This window comes from Macrotis lagotis, chromosome 1 (genome assembly GCF_037893015.1).
Source record: "Macrotis lagotis isolate mMagLag1 chromosome 1, bilby.v1.9.chrom.fasta, whole genome shotgun sequence".
Lineage (NCBI taxonomy): Eukaryota > Metazoa > Chordata > Mammalia > Peramelemorphia > Peramelidae > Macrotis > Macrotis lagotis.
This window is the reverse complement of record NC_133658.1, coordinates 104,284,867-104,309,081: the sequence shown is the minus strand read 5'-3', so window position 1 is coordinate 104,309,081 and position 24,215 is coordinate 104,284,867. Positions and strand designations below refer to the sequence as shown.

Here is a 24,215-nt window from a genome sequence, read left to right as displayed (position 1 = left end):
TGTGAACTGATAGAAAATGAAGTGAGCAGAAAAAAGAATACTGTGCACAGTAATTGCAATATTGTATTATGACTAACTGTGAAAAATTGATTTACTCTTATGAAGTCATGATACAAGACAATTTCAAAGGACCCATTATAAATAGTGCTACTTTCATAGAGAGAACTAATAAAGTCTGAAGGCATATGCATTGAAAACAAATTTTAAAGTTTTTTCTTTCTGTTTTTGCAACATGACTGCTATAGAAATATATTTTTATGATTGCATATGTAATTGATAAAATATTTCTTGCTTTTTAATGGGTATGGGAAGGCTAAAGGCAGGTTGAGTATTCAGAACTCATCTTTTAACAATACTAAAAATAAATATTCTTTTTTATTTTATCTATTAATTTTTGGTTTTGTTTTGTAATTGTATTTATCTACACATTACTAAGATAATCTTGTAAGAGTAAATATAATCTCCACTCCTCCCCCAAAATAGAAAAAATACTCCCAAGAAATAAAGTGAGAGAAAAAGAAAAAGAAAGTTGTACTGCAGTCTATTTTCAACTACCATCAGCCCTATCTCTGGGATGCATTGCATTCTTCATCATAAGTCCATTAGAAAAATTGCTTCAATATTTTTTCACACAGTTGCTATTGCAATTATATTTACCTTCATCCCCACTCCCATTTATTCTATTTTTCCTCTCTTTCTCCTTTCCCTTCATCCCTCCTTAAAAGTGTGTTGTGTGGCAACCAAGTGGTACAACAGACCAGAGCACCAGCCCTGGAGCCAGGAGGATCCAAATCCAATTCCTGCCCCAGACACCCAAAAACCACCCAATCACATGGATCCAGGCAGGTCACCCAACTCCACCATCTTGCACAAAAACAAAAAAAGGAGTGGTGTATCTGACTACCTTCTCTCACAATCTTCCCTCTTCTCTATCACTACGCCTCCATCCCCTTCCTCTTCTTTTTTCCCTCTTGGTTAAGATAGAATTCTATACCCTTTTAAATGTGTATGATATTTCCTCTCTGAGTCATTTTCTGGTGAATGAAGATTCATTCATTTTTCTCTCATCTTCACCCCCTTCCACTCCATTGTAAAAGCTTTTTCTTGACTTATTCATGTAAAATATCTTAGCCCATTCTACCTCTCATTTCCCTTTCTCCCAATACATTCATTTTTCACCCATTGACTCAATAGTCAAATCTCTCTTATGCCATATAGATAGATAGATAGATAGATAGATAGATAGATAGATAGATAGATAAAGATATGTTTTGGTGTTTAGTTGATTCTCAGTTGTAGTGCAAGTTTTTTAGCTTTATGGAATATCATAGTCCAAACCCTAAGAGCCCTTAAAGTAGATGCTCCTATGTCCTGTGTAATCCTGAATGTAGTACTATGATATTTGAATTGCTTCTGTCTGGTTGTTTGTAATATTTTCTCTTTGACTTGGGAGTTCTTGAATGTAGCTATATTATTCTTGCGAATTATTTTTGGGGATCTTTTTCAGGAAGTGATAGATGGATTCTCTCAATTTCTATTTTACCCACTGCTTCTAGGATATCAGGGCAATTTTCTTGTAGAAATTCTTTAAAAATGAAATCAAGGCTCTTTTCCTGGTCATGACTTTCAGGTAGCCCAATAATTTTAAAATTGTCTCTTCCTGGATCTGTTTTCCAGGTCAGTTGTTTTTCCAATGACACTATTTCACATTTTCCTCTAATTTTTCATTCTTTTGGTTTTGTTTTATTTTAATTGATTTTTTTTGAAAAGTCATCAGCTTCCTTTAGCTCCATTCTGTATTTGAAAGAGTTGTTTTCTTCAGAGAGCTTTCTTATCAGAGAGAGCTTTCTTATCTTCTTTTCCATCTTGCCAATTCTGCTTTTTAAGCCATTCTTTTCCTCATTAACCTTTTGGACTGCTTTTTCTCTTTGACATAAACTGGTTTTTAACATGATATTTTCTTCATGATTTTTTGCCATCTCATTAACTATGCTGACTTGGATTTTGTGAGTTTCCTTGCATCATTCTCATCTTTCTTCTTATGTTTTCCTCCACCTCCCTTACTTGATTTTGAACATCTTTATTGTGCTCATCCATAGCCTGAGACCAATTCCTATTTTTCTTGGAGACTTTGGAATCAGAAGTTTAGATTTTGTCACCATCTAAGTGTGTGTTTTGACCTTCCATGGGACCAAAGAATTTATTTATGGGCAAGTTCTATCTTTTCTGTTTACTCATTTCCCTACTATATACCCCAGTTTAGAGATGCTTCACAAGCTTTTGAGTGTTATTGGGACATCTTTTCAAGGACCATAGCTCCTTTTAAATCTTCTGAGATACTTTGGCTGTTCTTCTTGCCTGTGCTCTAGACTATGGATGACCACAAGCTCACCTCTCTACCCTGTAACTGCAAGGAGGCTTGCTATTCTGTTGTGGCAATATGGGGCCCCAGATTACTACCAGGGTCTGGACAGAGGACGAGAATTATGCCCCAGGAATAGCCAAGAGAGCATGACAGTGTCCTTTAACTCTCTTATCTTCCATATGCTGAGTGCTCTGGAAGCAGCTGCTGGGCAGCTCCCTGCTTAGAGTCTCCATATGTCTGCTTCTGTTTCCCAGATGGGCTATGGTGAGGAACCCACTGACCTGGGCTTTGTGATCCCTCTGGCAGAGATTTCTCACTGATCTTCTAAGTTGTGCTTGGTGATCTGAGTTGGGAATACTCTGGAAACAGCTTCCACTATCCCAGGCCCTGGTATCCTCAGGGATCCAGGCACCCTACAAGCTGTTCCTGAAAGACTAGATTTCATTTACTCAGGAAAAGCATGACCTTAGCTTCACTACCATCCTTTCTGACCCCAGTGGAACAGAGAATCTTACAAGTTACCTTGGCCTGGAGAATTGACTGTGATCAACATTGTGAGTTGATCAAATATGATGGACACGGCTTCTCTCAGCAGTTTGGAGATCTAGGGCACTAAGTCTTTCTATTTTGAGTGATAATATTAAGGTTTTTTAGAGTATTTTGGAAGAGACCTTCTAGAAATTCCTGGCCTCATGCAGCCATCTTGACTCTGCCTTTAAATTATTCATTTAAAAAGCAATTTTTCTAATTAGTTAATATTTTGAGAAAACATAAAATTTAATCCTGAAGTTACTCATATCATTTGCTCATTTTACGTTATTTGTAGTCAGCAAATTCTATTCCTTCTGATTACATAAAATATATTCATTACATATAGATGGGAGTTTATGAAAAACTTCAATCCTGTTTCCCATAATAGTTTTCACCATCCTCCTCTCTAACCATCTTCCAAGTAAAGTCGCTGAAATAATATTGATATTGATTGACTTCTTTAAGAGGACTTGTTCATCTTTTAAACTTATTTTTTTAAATTTTATTCATTTGAAATTTTATTTTATTTTTCCAATTACCTGCAAATGTAGTTTTCCAATAGTCATGCATTTGCAAATTCATGAGCTCCACATTTTTCTATTATCTTCCCTTCTCTCCCCTCTCCCCAAAGTGGTGAATAGTCTGATAAAAGTTGTACATGTACAATCATGTTCAACATATTTCCATATTACTCATGTTCTGAAAGAGGAATTGGAACTATGGGGAAATCAAAAGACCAATAAGAAAGAAAAGAAAAACATGAATGAAATTTTTAAAAGAACTCAACATACAATTTTATTCTGCATTCAGAGTACATAGTTTTTCCCTCCTCTGGGATATAGATGGCATCACCCATAGCAGGTCTCTGAGGATTATCTTCAATCACTGAACAGCTGAGAGGAGATGCATTCATCACAATTGGTCACCATACATTGTTCTTGTTAATGTGTACAATGTTCTATTCATTCTGCTCATCTCATTCAGTATTGGTTCATGCAAGTCTTTCCATGTTTCTCAAAGTCAGACCACTCATTATTTCTTACAGAAAAGTGGTTCTCCATGACATTAATATACCCTAAATTGTTCAATTGTTTTCCCAATTGATGGACATCTCAATTTCAATTCATTATCACAATAAAAAGAGACTATAAATATTTTGATTGTGTGAGATTTTTCATGATTTCTTTGGAATATAGAACTAGTATTAGTATTGCTGAATCAAAGGGATGTATATTTTTATTATCCTTTGAGAAAAAATTCCAGATTGCTTTGACTTTATTTTTGGTAGAATTTCTTGACTTATCTTTCAAATATTTGTAGTTATCTCTATGATGACACATTTGCTCACATTTTTCATCATGAGGAATTTGTAATTATATGATTCTATGTGCCACAAAACTATATTTCTTGTTATTTTAATTGATATTTTATTTTATTTTTCCAATTATATGTTATGAAAGTTTTTCAACATTCATCCACCTGCATATTTATAAGTTGCATATTTTTGCCACCCTCCCTTCTCACTCCCATCCCTTCAATGGTGAACAGTTTGTTCATATACAGTTATGCTTAACATGTTTACATATTAGCCATTTTTATGTATGAAGAATTAGGCCCAAGGGAAAAGGAAAGGAACCATGGGATAGGAAAGAAAAACATAACAGAAGTTTTAAAAAAGTGAACATAGTATCATTTAGATTCTCTGGGTTTTTGTTTATTTGTTTATTTTTCTTCTAGATGTGGATGGCATCGCCCATAATAGGTCTCCCAGGGTTGTCCTAGATCTCTGAACTGCTGAGAGAATAAGCATCCATCATAGTTGATCAACTCACAATGTCATTGTTAATGTGTAGAATGTTGTCTTGGTATTGCTTCCTTTACTCAACATCAGCTTGTGTAATTCTTTCCATACCTCTCTAAAGTCTGACCATTCATGTTTCTTATGGAACAATAGTACTCCATAACATTCATGTTCCTTAGCTTGTTCAGTCGTTCCTCAATTGATGGACATCCCCTAAATTTCCAATTCTTTATTTCTTTCTATTCTTGATCATAGATCATGAGACTAATTCATTTAATCATTTCTCCAAAATGAAACTCTGAGATATCTTGCACTTTGTATTGACTTTTTTGAGACTGCTATTTTCATTTAATAGGTATATATAGTTTCTTTTTCTGGTAAAAGGTCAAAATATTTACATTTGGATAGTTAGTTCATATATATAGAAAACTAAGAGTCAAATGAATGTTTACAGACTTTCTAAAATTTTGAGATTCATAACAGCCTTTGTCAAATGTTCTACCACACTAGCAATAGCACATATATGGAAGAATGGGGCTACACAGGACTCAGGATTATAATATATCATATAAAATGTAATTATAAAATGAATATAGCATATTTCATGTGATGCATCTAAAACATTATTCAGAAGAAAATTTCTATCTCTAATAGCTAATATTATCAATGGTATAAGAGAAAAATGAGTTCCCTTTGTTGAGAAAACTAAGAAAAATAAATAAATCATCATAAGAATTTCTATTTTATCTTTTAACAAATACTTTATGTTTTATTTTGTCCTTAATTCCCAACAATGCTGCAAGGTAGAATTCAAAGTTTTACCTTACAATGAGAAATTTGGGTAAAATGGGGCTGGCAGTCCAGCAAAGATGTTGTCCAGGCAAGATAGCAGGAAGATTTTTCCAGAGCATATATCAGTAGAGAAGGTCCTTTCATCCTAGTTCAGCAGGCTAGTGCCAGAGAGACCAGCAGTGAAGCTTCCAGCCCCAAAAGAGAAGGCAAACTGCCAGTCTCAGAAACCAGGGCACAACTGGCATGACAAGGTCAGACCAACCCAGTACAGTTGAAAAGCACTAGTACCTGAGACTTTAAAGGAATATTTTAGCCAAATTACAGGATAATTAGGGCAAGGAGAAATTACTTTAAATAGCCAGAAAGAATCAATTCAAATTTCAAAGAATCACATTCAGGATTACATAGGATTTACTATTAAAGAATCAGAGTACCTGGAATATAATCTTCAGGAAGACAAAGGATTTATCACCTACTCAGCAAAACTCATGTAATCTTTCGGGGGAAAGATGGAATTCAGTGAAATGGAGAACTTTTAAACTTTTCTGATGAAAAGTTCAAAACTAGAAAGAAAATGTGATCCTTAAATAAAAGACATCAGAAGCATACAAAGGTAAATAGAAAAGGAAAAAAAGTTATTCAATAAAGTTAAAATACTTACATCCCTATATGGAAAGTTGATGCTTTATATTTCTTGAGAACTATATGTCTATTATGGCAATTAGCATAGGCATAAATAAAGAGCGTGTGTATAAGATGACTTTAATGTGGTAATAAGAAAAATTTAAGATTATACTGGGACAAGAGGAAAGGGGAAGAAATAATAGAGTCATATGAAGGGTTTCAAAAGATTCATTACAGTAGAGTGAAAGACAGGAGGAAGCAAGCATTGTTTGACCCTTACTCTCAGCAGATTTGACTCACAGAGGGAATAACATACAGACACAGTGGGATGTAGAAATTTAAGGAAGGAGGAGGGAAAGTGCGGGGGGGAGAAAACCATTAGATAGAAAGGAGGACAGGAGGGAAAACAGAAATAGGAAGGGGAAAGGAAAACGAAAGAAGAGGGCTGATAGAAAGAACAGATTGAGTGTAGCAGTGGTCAAAAACCAAAAACCTGGTGAGGAGGGACAGGGTGAAAGGACAGAGAAAAGTATGACTGGGGAAAATATGATGAAAAAACACAGATAAAAATCATAGCTGTTAATGTGAATGGGAAGAATTCTTCCACAAACATAGAACTCTTCCAGAAAACAGAAGTGGATAGCAGAGGGGATTAAAAAAACAGAATCCTATAATGCATTGTTTTTAAGAAACACATTTGAAGCAGAAACATACAGTAAGGGTAAAAAGCTGGAGTAGAACATATTATGTTTCAATTGAAGAAGGAAAATAAAGCAGGGTTAGCAATCCTGATCTCAACTGAAGTAAGGGCAAAAATAGAATTAATTAAAAGAGCTAAGAAAGAAAATTACATAATGCTTAAAAGTATCATAGATAAATGAAGTAATAGCAATACCAAATATATTTTCGTCAAGTGGTATAATATCCAAATCCTTAAAAGAGAAATTAAGTGATATATATATGATATTAGCAGTAAAACTATACTAGTGAGGGACCTCAACATTCCCCTCTCAGAACTAACTAAACTTAACAAGATTTTAGAAAAGTAAAATATGAAAGCTCTCTGGGAAAAAAATAACAAAAAGGAAATCAGTGCAACAATTGGTACTATTTTGAACAAGTGTGTGCTAATAAAACCTACATTTTAAATGAAATTGATAAATATTTATAAATTATATATTGCCTAGATTAAAAGAAGAAGAAATAATATACTTGAATAATCCAATTTTAGACAAAGGAGTTAAACAAACCATCAATAAACTCCCTAAGAAAAAACTTTCCAAGGCTAAATGGATTTACAAGTGAATTCTACCAAAAATTTAAAGAACAACTAATTCCAATACTATAAAAATCATTTTAAAAATAAAGAGATCCTGAAAAATTCTTTTTATAACACAAAAGAGGAGCTGATACCTGAACCAAGGAAGAGGCACACAAAGAAAGAAAATTATAGACCAATTTTCCTAATGAACATTGATGCAAAATTTAATAAAATATTAGCAGATTAGAGCAATTTATCACAAAGAAAAAAAAAACACTATTATCAGGTAGAATTTATAGCAGGAATGCAAAGTTGGTTCAATATAAGGAAAAAAATCAAGCATAATTGACCAGATCAATAACAAAACTAACAGAAATCATATGATTCTCAATGGATGTTGGAAGAGCTTTTGACAAAATACTCACTTCTCTTAAAAAAACACTGGAGATCATAGGAATAGGTGGAGTTTTCATAAACTATAAGCACTATCTAACTAAAACACAGCATTATATGTAATGGGGATAAACTGGGGGCATTTCCAAAAAGATCCGGATTGGAACAAGGATGCCCCCCTCATTACTGTTAGTCAGTATTATTCAGGTCCTCCTGACTCCAGGGCTGGTGCCCTATCCGCTGAACCACCAGATCCCCCATCTAATTCCTTTAATTTCTTTTTCTTTCTTATTGAAAAAGTTATTATTTCTAGTATAATACTAAAACCTGAGTTCAAATCCAGCTTCAGACACTTAATAATTATCTAGCTGTGCCTTGGGCAGGTCACCTAATGCCATTCCCTTGCAAAAAAAAAAACATAGATAAATAGAAAAGGAATTAGACCAAATAATGCAAAAACAAACCTTTCACTATTTGCAGGTGATATGAAGGCATGCTTAAAGTTTTCTAGAGAATCAACAAAAAAGTTACTTAAGACAACTAGCAATTTTAACAATGTAGCAGTATTAAAAAAGAAAACCACACAAATCATCAGCATTTCTATATGTTACCAACAAAGTCCAGAAGCAAGAAATGAAAAGAGAAATGTCATTTCACATAACTCTGGACAATATAAACCATTTGGAAGTCTGCCTAGCAAGACAAACTCAAGAACTATATAAACACAATTACAAAACACTTTTCACAAAAATAAAGTCAGATCTAAATAATTGGAAAAGGTAGATAAATCAATATAATAAAAATGACATTTCTATCTAAATTAATTTACTTATTTATTTCCATATGAATCAAACTAATAAAAATTATTTTGAGATAGAAAAAAATTATAACAAAATTCATCTGAAAGAATGTATAATGAATATCAATAAAAATAAAGATGGCCATATATTATAAAGCAACAATCATCAAAATTATTTGGTATTGGCCAATGTTTGCCCTTAATTTTCAAAAATGACCATGATATTAGGGAGGTGATAACTATGACAAGCACATAAGCACATGAATTAGATTTGAGTGGGGGGGGGAGTGGGGAGTTGTGCTAAGTCACCAGCTTTATTTTTTCCTACTGAGCCATCTGTCTAGTGGTCAGATATGAATCAGGACTGAGTGGAGATGGCCCTGAATGTGAGGTAATCAGGATTAAGTGACTTGCCCAATGTTACACAGCCAGGAAGTGTCAAGTGTCTGAACCAGATTTGAATTGCTGTCCTCCTGACTTCAAGGCCAGTGGTCCATTGACTGTGCCATCTAATTTCCTTTTATTGGCTAAGAAATAGAATGGTGGATAAGTGAAATAGAAATCTACTGTTTGTTAAACCCAATGATTATATAAACTTACTATCTGAAAAAAAACTGCTAGGAAAACAATATGGCATAAATTAGGTATAGATGTACATCTATAGCAAAATAGGATCAAAATGGTTACCTGATGTAGTCATAATGAGTGTTAGCATATGCAAATTACAAAGTGTAACTGTCAGATCTATGGAGAGGGTGAGAATTTATGACCAGAGATAGAGAATATTATATATTGCAAAATGGATAATTTCGGTTACATTTAAAATTTTTCACACAAAACCAAAAAAAAAAGCAACTAAGTTTAGAAGGAAAGCAAAAATCTTGGAAACCATTGCTATTGGTAGTGTCTCTGATAAAGTCTCATTTCTCACAAATATGGAGACCTGGGTCAAATTTATAAGAACACAAGATATCCCCCAACTGATAGATAGTCAAAAATACAGGAAGTTTTCAGATGAAGAAATTAAAGTTATCTATAGACAAATTTAAAAAAAAATGCTCTAGATCACTATTGATTAAAGTAATGGAAATGAAAACAACTCTTTAGTATTACCTCACACTTATGAGATTAGTTAACATCACAGAAAAGAAAAATGATAAATGTGGGAGATGTGGGAGAACTGGAATGAATTGTTTAGTGGAAATGTTTTCTGATCTAACCATTCTAAACATCAGTTTGGAACTATACTCAAAGGGTTATAAAACTGCATATCCTTTGATCCAGCAATCCCACTAGTAGAACTGTATCTGAAAGAAATCACAAAAAAGGGAAAAGGAACCACATGTCCAAAAAATATTTATAGTGGTTTGTATTTGTTTTGTGGGAGTATAGAATTGAAAATTAGGGAAATGTACCTGGCCATCTTTTTTTTATTTTTCATTTATATTCATGACTATATATTTTCCAAATGAATTTTATTATAAATTATTCTAGATTGATAAAATAATTTTTGGTTGTTTGATGCATATGACAATAAATAAGTAAATTTATTTAGGTAGAATTAATATTGTTATTATAATCATTTAGCCTATCCATGAATGTTTAAATGTAATGGAATACTATTGTACTGTAAAAAATGATAAACAGGAAGATTTCAGAAAAACCTAGAAAAACTTACATGATCTGATCCTGAGGGAAATGATCTGAGCCAGAAGAATACTGTACATGGTAACAGCAACTTTGTGCTGTTATGATCAACTACGATAAACTTAGCTCCTCTTGGAAATTCAATGATCCAAGAGAATTGCAAAAGACTCACAATGAAAAATGATATTACACACAAAAGAACTAGGGAGTTTGAATACAGATCAAATCATACTATTTTCACTTTTTAATTTATTTTCTCTTGGTTTTTCCCTTTTGTTCTGATTCTATTTCACAACATGACTATTGTGAAAATATGTTTAACATCATTCCATATAAATAAGCTATATCAGATTGCTCTTGAGGAGGCATGAGAGAAGCAGGGAAGGAAAAAATTTGGAACTCAGAAACATAAAAATGAGTGTTAAAAACTTTTTACATGCAATTTGAAAAATAAAATGCCAATAATTTGAAAAAATTTTAAAAGTTAAATGATGCACCTAAATTCACATAGTTTACTAGGTTATAAGTTTTATGGATATGTAATCACAGTCATGTAGGCTCTGAGCTTCTTTCTCTAAAAGTTAAAATAAAGTGACTCCAACTATGGCTGATCAAACCAATATAAGCTCAGGAAAGCTCTACACATATCAGGCACAGTCTATCAGAATTATTTAGAGTGTTGATATCTCAACATTTGCATATCTCACTATTCTTTTCAGCTACTGAATTTCTACTTCTTTCCTAATGCATAGTACCTGTCTGCTAGACATGCTAGACAATCCTTTGCCATTATCTCCCATGTCACACAATTGAGTCCAAAATTCTTCAGAGAACTTGAGATTTACTTGGATCACTTCTTTTGGTTACCAAGTGAGGATCTGCCTTATATGAGTTCCCTGTAGTCTTTTAAGCAAACATCAACATCATCATCTACATATACTGGAAAATATACTATCAAAGTAAGTGAATTTATCTATGGTAATCAAAATTTCTGTTTTTGCTCTAAACAATGATTACATATATGGCTGATTAAAAACCTGAATTGTATTGTTGTCAATTGTTAAGCCCAAATTAACTAAAATGGTAGAAAATTGATTTGTATACACTCATGCTCAGAGGTTTCATTGAATGTATAATCATTTGTGAAAAAATAGTTACATACTAACTCTCCATATACTTTAGACAGATTATAGTCCTTTCAAATTAAATAGTTCACTATCAATTCAGTGGCTTGCCTCGATGCTGTTTATCTTTATTGAAGGGATCTGACAACATTGATGCAAACAGCACTGAAGCAAGCATCCAACCCTGTTTTACTTCATTGGTAACTAAAACCTGTATAAGCATACCATCATAAAGCTAATATAAACTACTGATGAACTTCTCCAAGAATGCAAATTTGTCAGAATTTTCTACAAGGCAAATGAATGATAAGGTCGTATGTCTTTTACAGCTTGCTTAACGTTGTGTACAGACCTCTTCTCTCCTTCTGGTATTTCTCCTCGAGTTCTTGGGCAGCAAATACTATATTAACCATTCCTTAGTCTTTTTCTGAAACACAGTGGCTCACAGGTAGATAACCATCTTAGAGGTGATGTATTAATCTATTAATGACTCTGACAAGAATTTGCCAATGATCACTAAGAGACACTCTGTCTTATGAGTGTCACAGAAAAATCAATTCCTATTGCCTTTATAGAGATGAGCAACAGAGGTATTCTTTTACTCCTGAGGAAGTACCATTTTAGATAGCTTTTGTATAAACAATATAAACATTGACTTGGAAATATCAGCTGCAAAAGAATCAAATCTATGTACTTTGCCACATATAAGGAGTCAAATCATGTTCAAAACTTCTTCCATTTGAAATTCAGCTAGAGAGGTATTTACTTTAAATTAAGGTATATGATTAGTGGCTTCCTCATTGATTGATGATCATCTGTTAAGAACATTTTGATAATAATATTATGAAATGATAAATCTTGATGAATGCAGCTTCTCTAAGCAGTTCAGAGACCTAGGACAAGCCTATTAGACTGGCTATGGACAATGCTACAATGCTATCTCCAGCCAGAGGAAGAAAAACAAAACAAAACAAAATCCTTCAGAATCTGAGGGATATTGCATTCACTTTTTAAAAAAATCCATATATTTTTCCCCTTAATACTAATTCCTCATACAAAAAACACTAACCTATAAACATGCTTAACACAAATGTGTGAGTGGAATGGGATGGGAAGGGAGGGTGGAATGAAATATTGTAACTTAGAAATATGCATAGGTATATGGATGAATACTAAAACAACTTTCATAATATGTATTTGGAAAAGAAATGCATCAATAAAAAATAAAATTTAAAAGAACACTTTGCAAGTTTTTGCCCATCACTCCAAGATCATGTCCTCACTAATCAATGTAGCTGCATTGCATTGTGTAATGATCCTCTATGGATCTTTGGCCCATAAATGCTCTTCAGAGTATCATAAAAGCACTTTGGATTGTTACAATCAGTTTAATACTGAATTGCTTCTGCCTTCTTATTGAGCCAAAATCTTCCATCTCTCTAAGCTTTAGATTTTAAATTTGATGGAATGAAATGTTGTCTGTCTAGAAATGGGTGAACCATCTTGCATATTGCAAACCCTGAGGAGTTCTCATTTTTAATTTAGCAGTTTCTCAATTTCCCTATCATTTCCATCAAACCAATCTTAATGTTGGTAAGTATTCTGATTCAGACAAGCAAATACAGTACTGTACATACAAAATCTCTGAAAATTGTCTATTTCTTTTCTGTTCCAGTGTTATCAACTATGAATTCCTTCCAAGTTAGCAATGAACTGTTCCCACCAGAAGAAGCTCTCTATTCGGGTAATATTAAATATTCAGGTTGTCATATTGTATTGGGGCTGCTAGTTCTGTTGAATATAAATATTTAGTATGGATAGAATGTCTTTGATACCTCTGCCTTTCATTCTTGAATAATGAAGATTTTCTTGACAAATGCTTTTGCTCTGATCTGTCTTGTACCAGTTGAAGAATTTCACCTGTACAGGGACAATAGGGATGCCCCTGATTTTCTCTTATATTCATGGCACCAGTTCAGAACCCCACCACCACCACCACCACCTTTATTCCTAGTTGGAGTGTCCTAGTTGAGGTGATTCAAGTCTGCTTTGAACACTTATTTTTTTTTAAAGAAACCACTTTTGGCCCTCCAGCTCAATCAGCTAAGAACATCTATTGAGGGAATAATGAGGGGAAAGGGCTGATAGGCAGTACCTTGTCAACATGCAGCTTGATCCTTAAATCTAACTCTTAGCTTTTTAACTTTAGCAGTGGCAAGAGGTGCAAAAAAAAAAAAAGATTAGTTGGTCACATTGAAAAAAAAATAGACTATAAATAAACAACCTGAATTCCACTTTAGTGCAAATGAAATGTTAAAAGTATAAAAGGAAGGGGTCAATCATTGGTTTGGTTGTCTTTCTAAGGATTATTGGGGGGGCACTAATAAAATTCACAGGTGCAAGTAACCCCATGCACATGGATGAAATCAAGGGTTAATCAATATATCATAGTATTCAGAATCTCAGAATCTGAATGGACCTCTAAGAAGAACTAGTCTAGAACTTCTCAGACAATGCTATAAAAAAACATTAAACAACCCAGTTGTTATTTTTAATACATTTTATTTCATTAAATATTTCTCAATTTTTACATGTAAAAATAATGTACATTCTTTTTTTAAAAAAAAAATGAAGTTCCAAATGTTCTCCTTCCCTTTCTACTTCTTTTTAATTTTAATTTTTATTGGTTTTTGCAAGACAATGGGTTAAGTGACTTGCCCAGGTTACACACCTAGATAATTATTGACTGAGGTTGGATTTGAACTGAGGTCCTCCTGATTCCAGGACCAGTGCTTTATCCTCTGCATCACCTAACTGCCCCTGACTTTCTACTTCCTGATAAGGAAAGCAACTCGATTTGATTATACAGGTGAAGTTTTGTGAAACATTTCCATATTAATCATATTACAAAAGAAGAAAAAAACAAAACAAGAAAAATAGAGAAAGCAAAAAACAAGTCCACTTTAATATGCATTCAGAGTTCATCAGTTTTCTGGAAGTAAATAGCATTTACCATCAAATGCCCTTTGGAATTATGAGTACTTAAATATTTTACTATTGATCAGTGTTCCACTATTTCAGATACTGTGTACAATGTCTTTCAGGTTTTGCTCCTTCCACTTTGCATCATGTTTAAATCATCCTGCTTGACATTTCTTAAGGTATGATAGTATTTCATCACAATCATATACCACAAATTGTTCACCCATTTCCCAATAATGGATATCCTTTCGATTTCCAATTCTTTGACACCACAAAAGAGCTATAAATATTTTTGTACTACTAGGTCCTTACAAGTAAGTAAATAAGTAAATAAATGAGGATTCTACAATTGTAGAAATTGTTTAGAACTATTGGCTAGTCCAATTGATATCTAATGAGCAGATCTTGTTTCCATAATCTCTAGCAAGTGATCTTTCAGTCTTTCTCCCTGAGGATCACCTTTGAAAAAATCCTCACTCTGCCCCAACTAAGTCTATTCTCCTGTGAACAGTTTTAATTGTTAGGAAGGGTTTCCTTGTGTCAAGACAAAATCTATAACCCAGTCATCTCAGTCCTGCCCTTTTGGATAAAGCAGAAGTCTGATTTATCTAGCAGGGGTAATATTACACTAGTAATTACTCCAATACATTTGTCAGTGAGTTGGTCAGTCAGAATTTATTAATTTTCTACTATTTGTCAGTCATGTCTGTAATAGTTGGAGATACAAAGATAGCCCCTCTATCCTTGAAGAACACATAACCCAGGTATGTTACATGATGTGGAGAATACAAAATTATTTTTTATTGTTGTTGCAAAACGAGGATCTGCCATTGAAGGATTTATTGTCTATGGAAAAGGTTCCTAACCTTTACTGTGTATGTCATGGACATCTTTGACAATCTAGTGAAGCCTATGTAACCCTCCTCAGAAAAAGTTTTTAAACTTGAAAAAATATATAATTTTATAAAGGGCACTTTATATTAAAATAATAGATTTTTTAATCAAAATTCAACTTTGCCTTGAAATCTAAGGATAGAGACCCTTTTAGGTTTCCTGAGGACTCCAGATGAAGAATCTCAAGGGTTTTTGGTGAAAATTAGACTTTTAGAATTCAAATTCAAAAATATATTAGCTCTTTGAGAGAAAACTCTTTATAAATCCATTATATTGTTAATATTATTGAATTACATTTTTTCCGGATCTATGAATTTGTCTTTTTCAGTCTTATCCTCTGATGGTAGAGATAAGACCTAAACTGCAGTTGAAATTAGGAGACTAGGAATTTCCTATTGAGTTGGTGGTTTTAAAATAGTATCGGATCCGTTGTTTTTACTTAGCAACTAATTGAGGTTAGAACTTTGTGGAGAACAGGAGTTTAGACATTGCCAAAACTTCAAAGGCAAGGTAAAATCCACAAAACCAGGCTTTCAAACTACTACCTGAGGCCCGACAGACTGATAAAGATAAAGGTTAACTCTTTGAGCACCAGGGCCAGACTCATCTACTAGGCATGCCCAGTTATAGGATGCTTCACGGGAGTTTCACTTTCTCCAGGTTTTATCAGCCGCAAAGAGGAGGAGGAGACAGAAGAGGGAGGGGAAAACAAGTACAGTTTTGGGGGGTTAGCAGGTAGGATCCTTCTGATTAGGGAAGGCGAGGGGTGGGGTAGACCCTGGGCTCACTCAAGGAAGCTTCTTGCACTTTATTCTGTCATCAGTTTGGCAACTTTCCAGGGTCGTATGCCTGCCCTCCTCCCCACCCTCGCCACCAAGCAGTCTCGGAAAGATGAAGCAAGTTATCTCAGTACAGGGTGGCCATCCAATTGTCTGAGGACGCTGGGCAGAGGAATTTAAGGGAAAGACGGAGAGTCAGCGAGGTCGGTCCTTATTTCTCTGTATAAACTCTACCTGAGTAAGAACAGCAGGTTCATCAGGCTCCTCTAAGCTCGAACTTAGTCAGAGACTTGAAGGCAGCTGTTTTCTGTTGTTTCCCCCTCGCACCTTGCCAGCCTTCCCCATTGGGCTCCTTTCGGTCCCTTGTTTGATGCCCTGTCTCTCTAGTTCTCGGTCCCTCCGCCCTAATCATTACTAAACCCCGGAGAAGCGGAATCTCCTTGCAAACCTTGCGTGGTTTTAACTGGAGACTGGGCATGCTCAGTAGATTAGACTAGGTTTTTCCCCCCCCTCTTCAGGGGAGTAGGGGTGGAGGGGGGGAGGTTGGCGGGGTGGTGGCAAGTTAGAAGCGCTTGCAGCAGGATCCCGCCCCCTGGATCAGGCTCCCCCTGCAAAGGGACGGTGCAAAGGTTGCCAAGCCCCGGTCCTCAGGCATCCGAACCAGGAAAGCTAGAGGAGGCTTGCCCGCAGAACCAGGCAAGCTCACCCCATCCCGAGCCTGAGGAAGGGGACACCGCTCTCCGTGGTACTGCAGAGAGCGCAGCTCCGCCCTTCTCGCAGAAGGACAGCACCCGGTATCACGTAACCCAGCCTCCTCCTTTTCCACCACCACCACCACCTCCTCCTCCTCCTCCTCTCTTCTCTCCTCTTCTTCTCTCCTCCTCCTCCTCCTCCTCCTCCTCCTCCTCCTCCTCCTCCTCCTCCTCCTCCTCCTCCTCCTCCTCCTCCTCCTCCTCCTCCTCCTCCCCCTCCTCCCCTCCTTTGCCTGTTCTCCCCTCCCTCACTCCTCGAGATAGACGCTCAAGCCTGACGCCTCGGAAAACGCAGCAGCGGTCGCCTTAGAGCCAGAAACCTCGGGAAATTCTCTTTGACCGATGCATGCTTCTGGCTCTGCCAAGAGCTAAAAGGGAAATCCAAGCAGACAGGTAAAGAAGCTCAAAATGGATTGGGGGCAGATGGAGAAATAGGGATAGTAGTGGGGCGGGGTGGGGGAGCGGCGCAGGGTAATGGGCTGGGGAGGGAAACCCTCACCCACCCCTTTCCCATAACTGAGGTAGGATCTGCCACATATGCACAAGGGAGAAGGTTGGGGGGGGGGGGAGCGCAATCGGTGGGGGAGAAATGCGAGCAGCTTTCCAAATAGGTGGAGGATAAGATGATGAGATGGTGGACTGGAGAGAGCAACTTAAAGGTTGGATGTTGTGTTTTATTAGCAATAGCAAGAAAAGAACTGACAGGTTAGAAATTTAGGCAATAAAATGTATCTTCTTGCAATCCCCCACCCCTAGCTGCGTGTTTCCTTAATCCATGCAATTCAAGAAATTGCACTGGGAATAGAGATGGAGCGTAGGGACTGGGCGGGAAAGAAGAGGAGAATATTGGGTGTGTATTGTCATTAGGGGACTTATCTGAGAGCGGAAAAAATAATTAATCACTTTTTTATTTCAATGTGACTGAAACTATTCAAGTTCTTGCTTATTGCATGCTATGAAGGATGGGGAAAGGGGTGTGTGTGTCTGTGTGTGCGTGTGCGTGTGTGTGGTGTGGTGTGGTGTGTGTGTGTGTGTGTGTGTGTGTGTGTGTGTGTGTGTGTAAGAAACATATTAAAATAAATGCAACTGCATCTGGTGAGGGTATTGTATCGATCCTTCCAGTAGCTTGGGAATGAATTTGATTTTAGAAATGAAAGAAAAGATTAATGAGGCTGTTAAATCTGCTTTTGAATTAGAGCGCTTCTCCTTTTGGCTGCAGCCTGGTTGTTTTTCAGATCCTTTTATTTCATTCTCTGATTTGTGAACTGGCCAGGTATTCCCTGTGCCCAGAGAGATTCCTTTTCTCCATATAAATACACACCGATACACACAATGAGCTTCCTCTAAGAATTGTGATAGCTAGTTGTTCTACTCTGTACTAAAATATGTATCTGTCTTCTGGTATTTTTCTTTTTTTCTTCTTAAATAAAAACTGACAAATTAGGTGAGCAAGAAGATGAGAGGGAGAAAAGGAGGTAGATTATTTGATAATCTATGTAACATAGTTTAAGAAAATAACTATATCTGAAAAAACCTTGATAAAAATGATTGTTCATGGATCAGCTGATATTTGGATTCTATATGCTATTTTAAGTTTGTCTCAGTCCTTCTCATTTTGTATGTTATTGAAGATTGGGGATGTAAATTCACTTATGAGATAGAGTATCTATGATATATATTCTTTAAAATAATAAAACTGTCTTTCTAACGACTAATCAAATCACTACAGACAGGTCTGTTTGGTGTTTGGTGATGGTGTAGAATGTATCAGCCATAATAAATAAGCATCTGGGATTATATTTTTTCTTTTGCTAGTGTGGAGTGTGTGTGTATTATGAGAAAGAGAGAGGGAGACAGACAGACAGAGAGAGAGAGAGAGAGAGAGAGAGAGAGAGAGAGAGAGAGAGGAGAAAGAGATCCAGCCGGTCATCAATTTCATCTAGGGAGGAACTTGAAGTGGGATCCCCGAGCTTGGTGGCTCTCAGCTGACACCTGTAGGGATTGCTCTGTACTGAAGAGAAATGCTTCAAGCTCCCTCCGTGCAGAAGCAGCAGCACAATGCGGTGCAATAAATTACAGCTAGTTTCTGCTTGTTAAAAAAAAAAAGTGTTAATTAGATGTTGAGCTTCTGTGGCCAAGGGATAAATATTATTTTGGGGGAGGTAGGATAACATACGAGCTTTCTTGATATGACAAGAAAACATATACATGATGCTAATCTTTTGCTTACAAGATGCCCCTTCTCCCCACATTTTTTTTACAAAAATTTGTATTAGGCAATGTTCAGTATTTATGACTTTATGACATTTTAAAAATGGTCACATTAGCACGGAATGAAGAGAGATGATCTAAGAATGTAGACAGGGGATTGATCTATACTGAGGTAATGGTGATTCAAAGGTATGGTTTTAAATCCTTGTATTTCTTGAGCCATAGGACCTGAGGTGACATGCATGCCAGTTGCTTCTCAGGATATACACATTCTACTAGGGGGCAGCCAGATAAAGAATTGAGCAGGACCTATGATAGCTACACTGAAAGGAAAAATAGCAAATTCCATTAACATTCCTATAGGTATGTCTATCTTAGAGGGGATGAGTTGAAAGTAAATCCTTTCAAAATTCCAAGTTTCAAAAGGATTTTCACTATTAAAGAACATTTTTGCAATTCTGAATTTTGAAAAGTAACTAGTGATTCTTTGAAAATTTGGAAGCGTCTTCTAAGGAAATCTTGTTTAACCATCTTTCCTTGTGAAAATAAAATGGTAGAAATGCAGTACAAATAAAAGCCAGCATTTTCCTACTGACTGTTTAATCTTCTTTAAAAAACCCCAAACCTATTCATACATATAAGATCTTGCTAGGTGATATTCACACTTCTATATTCATGTAAGAGATAATAATGAAGAAAAATATAGATTTATGGAGGAAAATATCCATGGCAAGAAGAAAAAGCAGGGCTTTATTTTCCCTTTCAGATTTTTAAAAAGAAATTTGCTTAAAAATTAAAGTTAAAGAAGATCAGATCTGTGTACTAAACTGTATTGAATGACTGTTGATTATTATAAGAAGTTGCAAATTTGCATTAAGCAGTTGTATTATGATTACAATAGACTAGGATTATACTACAGCAAATAAAGTTGGAATTTGGCATATTTCCTCATTTACAGGGCTATTTTTATCCCTGGTATACTATTTAAAGAATAGTTGTGCCCAGTCATTGGTAAAACAGTAAAGAAATTTATCTCAATGACATAGTAAATAGATTTAGAATTTATTTTGTTTTCTTAATTCTTTGCAGATTTCTGGGTCACTAAAAAAACAGAGAGAGAGAGAGAGAAAGAGAGAGAGAGAGAGAGAGAGAGAGAGAGAGGAAAAAAAACAACACAGCAACATGCACCTAAGTTGAGCTTGGCCTTGCATGGAAGGAGGGAAAAGAAGAAGAGCTGTTGAGCTTTCTAATTAAAGTTCTCCTTCAATTTGACAGCTTTTGGACTTCAACTCCATTTTTGGAGAGAAGAAAAAAAGAGGAATTTTACAAAATAGTTTGGGAAGTCATGAGCAAGGAGGCTAACATTCTGCCCTGGCTGCAGTGGGACCAAAGTTTTGTGATCTGAGGGAATCTATTGGCAGGCAAAATTTGGAATTGATAATTGATGTTCTAAAGAAGTTAAGGTCCTTTCTTCCCCTTACTGGGGACTATTCAGCTTGGGGGTAACATGTGAAGATATGTCTATTGCAGGCATGTGGAAATATTAGTACCAGATTGTAAACATCTGAGAAGTTTGGTGTTTTCTATTGTTTTTCCTACACATCTTCCCTGTCTCGACCACCAGAAGAATCTGAAGGATTGTTTCATTTAAGAGTGGGAGCATCTGCTGACTCATTCATTGAACCCACAGCCCATATCTTCTTCTTAATTGATCATCAATTTTTCTTGCTTTGTTCTTGATAAAGTTTTTAAGCACATTCCCTCAAGGTGTATTTACCCTTTGGTCTGGAAGATCTGTGGCTGTAACAGACCACTAGGGCCGACATCTTCCAGTGGGGTAGGAAATAGAGAGTAAGAGGCTTTGGGGGGAAAAAAGAAAAAAAAGGGTAACAGGTAAAGGAAGAAGCATTCCCACTTCAATCATTTCCTTTCCTGTTCCAACCCCTTTTTATTCCCTGACCCCATCCCCAATTTTATCTTAGGGTATCAAGGAAGATTTCGAACCTGTCCACCCCAGTGTCTCCGCGCCGAACCCCAGCCCCGAGCATGGGGACGGCGCTGCTCCAGCGTGGGGGATGCTTCCTTGTATGCCTTTCACTCCTACTTCTGGGGTGCTGGGCAGAGTTGGGCAGTGGACTGGAGTTCCCAGGGGCTGATGGCCAGTGGACACGATTCCCCAAGTGGAATGCCTGCTGTGAGAGTGAGATGAGTTTCCAGCTGAAGACCCGAAGTGCCCGGGGCCTAGTTCTCTACTTTGATGATGAGGGTTTCTGTGACTTCTTGGAGCTGATCCTTACCAGAGGTGGCCGGCTTCAGCTCAGCTTTTCAATCTTCTGTGCTGAGCCCGCAGTCCTCCTGTCAGATACACCAGTCAATGATGGCACTTGGCACACTGTGCGGATTCGCCGTCAATTCCGAAACACAACTTTGCTCATTGACCAAACAGAGGCCAAGTGGGTGGAGGTCAAGTCCAAGCGTCGTGATATGACAGTATTCAGTGGCCTCTTTGTGGGTGGCCTGCCCCCAGAACTACGGGCTGCTGCACTCAAGTTGACACTGGCCTCAGTGAGAGAGCAGGAACCCTTCAAAGGGTGGATTCGTGATGTCCGGGTGAACTCATCCCAGGCCTTGCCAGTGGAGAGTGGCGAGGTGAAACTGGAAGATGAGCCTCCCAGTAGTGGTGGGGGGAGCCCATGTGAGGTTGGGGAAGAGGGCGAGGGAGGCGTGTGCCTCAATGGAGGAGTCTGCTCCGTGGTGGATGACAAAGCCGTGTGTGACTGCTCCCGAACTGGCTTCCGAGGCAAGGACTGCAGCCAAGGTAAGAGGCCCCAGTGCCCACCTCTGCAAAGGGGGCAAAGAAAGGGAATGGTGGGCATGATGGCTAAACTTGCATGGGATTTTATTACTCTAGACAATGTGTGTCTGTTATCTCCAAGGTGAGGTTCCATCTTTTACTGCCTCTCTGTTTGATCCATGGCTTCTCCTTGGTACCCTGTAACCTTGCAATAGCCACAATCCCTGAGTTCATTGTCAAATAGGCATCTCCCTATTCCCTTGTTTGCTCCTAGCTAATCATGGAGTTTAATGAGCTCTTTGCCTTTTTTGGATGAGGGTATTATTGCCCTTGTCTCTGAACCAGTACTCTATGTCTTCATGAACCTTGGTTATAGTTCATCTCCTCACCCTTAAACTTCTCCCTCAACTGTTCACTCTGGATAGATCTGAAAACTACATTACAATTATTTGGGCAATAAAAGTTAATAAATAATATCTGAAAGAGAGTAGGTATGCATATGCTGAATTTTGAAGTAAGTATGGAGGTGAATTGAAAGGTCCAGCATGACCAAAATTGAGGACATTTATGTGATTATTTGTGATTTTAAGCAAGAATATAAAATCATGAAAATTCTATTCAAAACTTGGAATAAAGAAGATAGAAATAAATCTGAAAAAGAAAAGGACATGAAAAACTTGACAATTGGTTTTGTTAGAGAAGTAGTAATCTGGAAACTTACTTGGTTCCATGACTATGAAGAAACCCATCATCTGCCAAACAAAAAAGAAATCTTGGGTTTTGGAATAGTTCCTTGAAGTGGATCAAGTTAAGCAATTCTGATATCTGAAAATAATAGAAAATTAAATGTGTGTTTCCCAGACGATGTTAGACAAAAGGAGAAATAAACTAGTGGAGAAAATGATTATTTTAAGCATGGGAAGTTACTAAATGTTTATACATTAGGAAAAATAATACAATTTAGAAAGGGATTGTTCATAAGGATATTTCCCTATGTTAAAAAAATAGACATTAAGGTATAAATAAAATGTTTCCTGTTAGTGGGACTTGTGAAAGTTCAAAAATTACTTTTAAAACATTGTTGGCAATTAGGTTTCTTTTTCCTCTGTCACATTTTTTACTCTTCAGTGAAATTCTGGTGCATGGCTTGCATAATAGTGAACAAATAACAGCTCTTTGGGAAGACCAATAGCACAACATCCCCAAAATGGGAATTAATTTTTCAAATGAATAAAAGCAATGTAAGAGTTACTTAAAGCTAAATAGAAGAGAAGGCACGTGGTATACAAAGGAGTTATTTCATACTGTTAATTAGGCAGATCACTGAGTGAATAAATGCCATTTATGACTGAAATGAAAAAGGTGAACAATATATACCATCAAACTGTGTGAACTATATAGACAGAAACCTGATTTGTGGGAGTGTTTCATTATGTAACACCTTCTGTCTTTTATTGACTCTGCTAAGGAGAAATAGTTAACATAAATATAATTAGTCCAGTTAATTTTCTTTTATTTTCATATTTCCAGAATTCTTTGTTTAAAATTTGTAAATATTTGCTCTTTTAAAAAAATCAGAAAGATTTAAAGGTGGTTTAGTTGGATACCTTGAAATCTTAGTTGACAGCACTAAAGGAAGCAAAGTCAGGATCACTTCACTCTAGTGCATATCCAGATAATTATTAACAGTCATGATCACTTTCTTACAAAATTTCAGCAGGAGAATGTCTTACAAGACATATGGTACAAATCAACTTTGCATATAAATTTCCATGACTGTAGTATTAGAGTTACTAGTTATATTTACATTCTCAATTCTTCCTCCTAGGGGGGGAAGTTGAGTTCTCATATGAATCAAAGGAGGAAATGACAGATATAATGGGTTGATTGTAGTAAAAAAAGAAAGTACAATTATTATAGATTAATAGAAAAAAAGGATATAAAGTACAATTATTCAGTAGAAAGTGGTGCATCCAAACCTGGTATAGCTTTAAAAGGTATAAAATAAAATTAAATGAAGACTACATGAAATGAAACTTCCGTCTTTAAATTAGGCAACAAATATGATACAATGACAGCTGGTACTGTGTGGGTGGGTGTTTTTAATAAAAAATTTTGATTTTTTTTCTGTGCATCTTAGATGCAGAGAATGAGGGATTATGCATAATCAGGAAGGTTTCAGCATAGAGGAGAGAGGGGAGAAAGTAATATGTCAAAGAGAAGCAAAATTAGATGTCTTGGGACATGCATGTTATTTTGACACACAGGGAGGTTTTCTTTATTCCTTGTAAGATAAAGAATGCTTCCCAACATGCATTATTGAACACAGTACCTGATGAAAAGGATAATTCCACCTAGGATTCAAACCCATCAGGATTCTTGTGTAGCACTAATTCAATTTGGAAATATATTTCATATATTGAGTACAATGGCAATTGTTTAGTCTTAACCCCTAAGGACACTGTG

At 36.2% G+C, this 24,215-nt stretch overlaps 1 protein-coding gene across 23 annotated transcripts in view; it reads left to right on the top strand.

Moving 5' to 3' along the window:
- Positions 1–16,956: 16,956 nt before the first annotated feature.
- The window catches only part of NRXN1 (neurexin 1), a 1,421,526-nt gene continuing 1,414,267 nt past the window's right edge, over positions 16,957–24,215 (top strand). For 12 of the 23 annotated variants that reach the window (XM_074205917.1, XM_074205849.1, XM_074205829.1 and 9 more), the window contains exons 1-2: positions 16,958–17,137; positions 20,938–21,773. In XM_074205917.1, coding sequence (XP_074062018.1) covers positions 17,091–17,137; positions 20,938–21,773 — 883 coding nt within the window. In that variant the 5' untranslated portion in view covers positions 16,958–17,090. Of the gene's footprint in view, positions 17,138–20,044; positions 21,774–24,215 lie in introns of all 23 variants that reach the window. The other 11 variants (XM_074205944.1, XM_074205934.1, XM_074205878.1 and 8 more) reach the window with 4 other exon arrangements.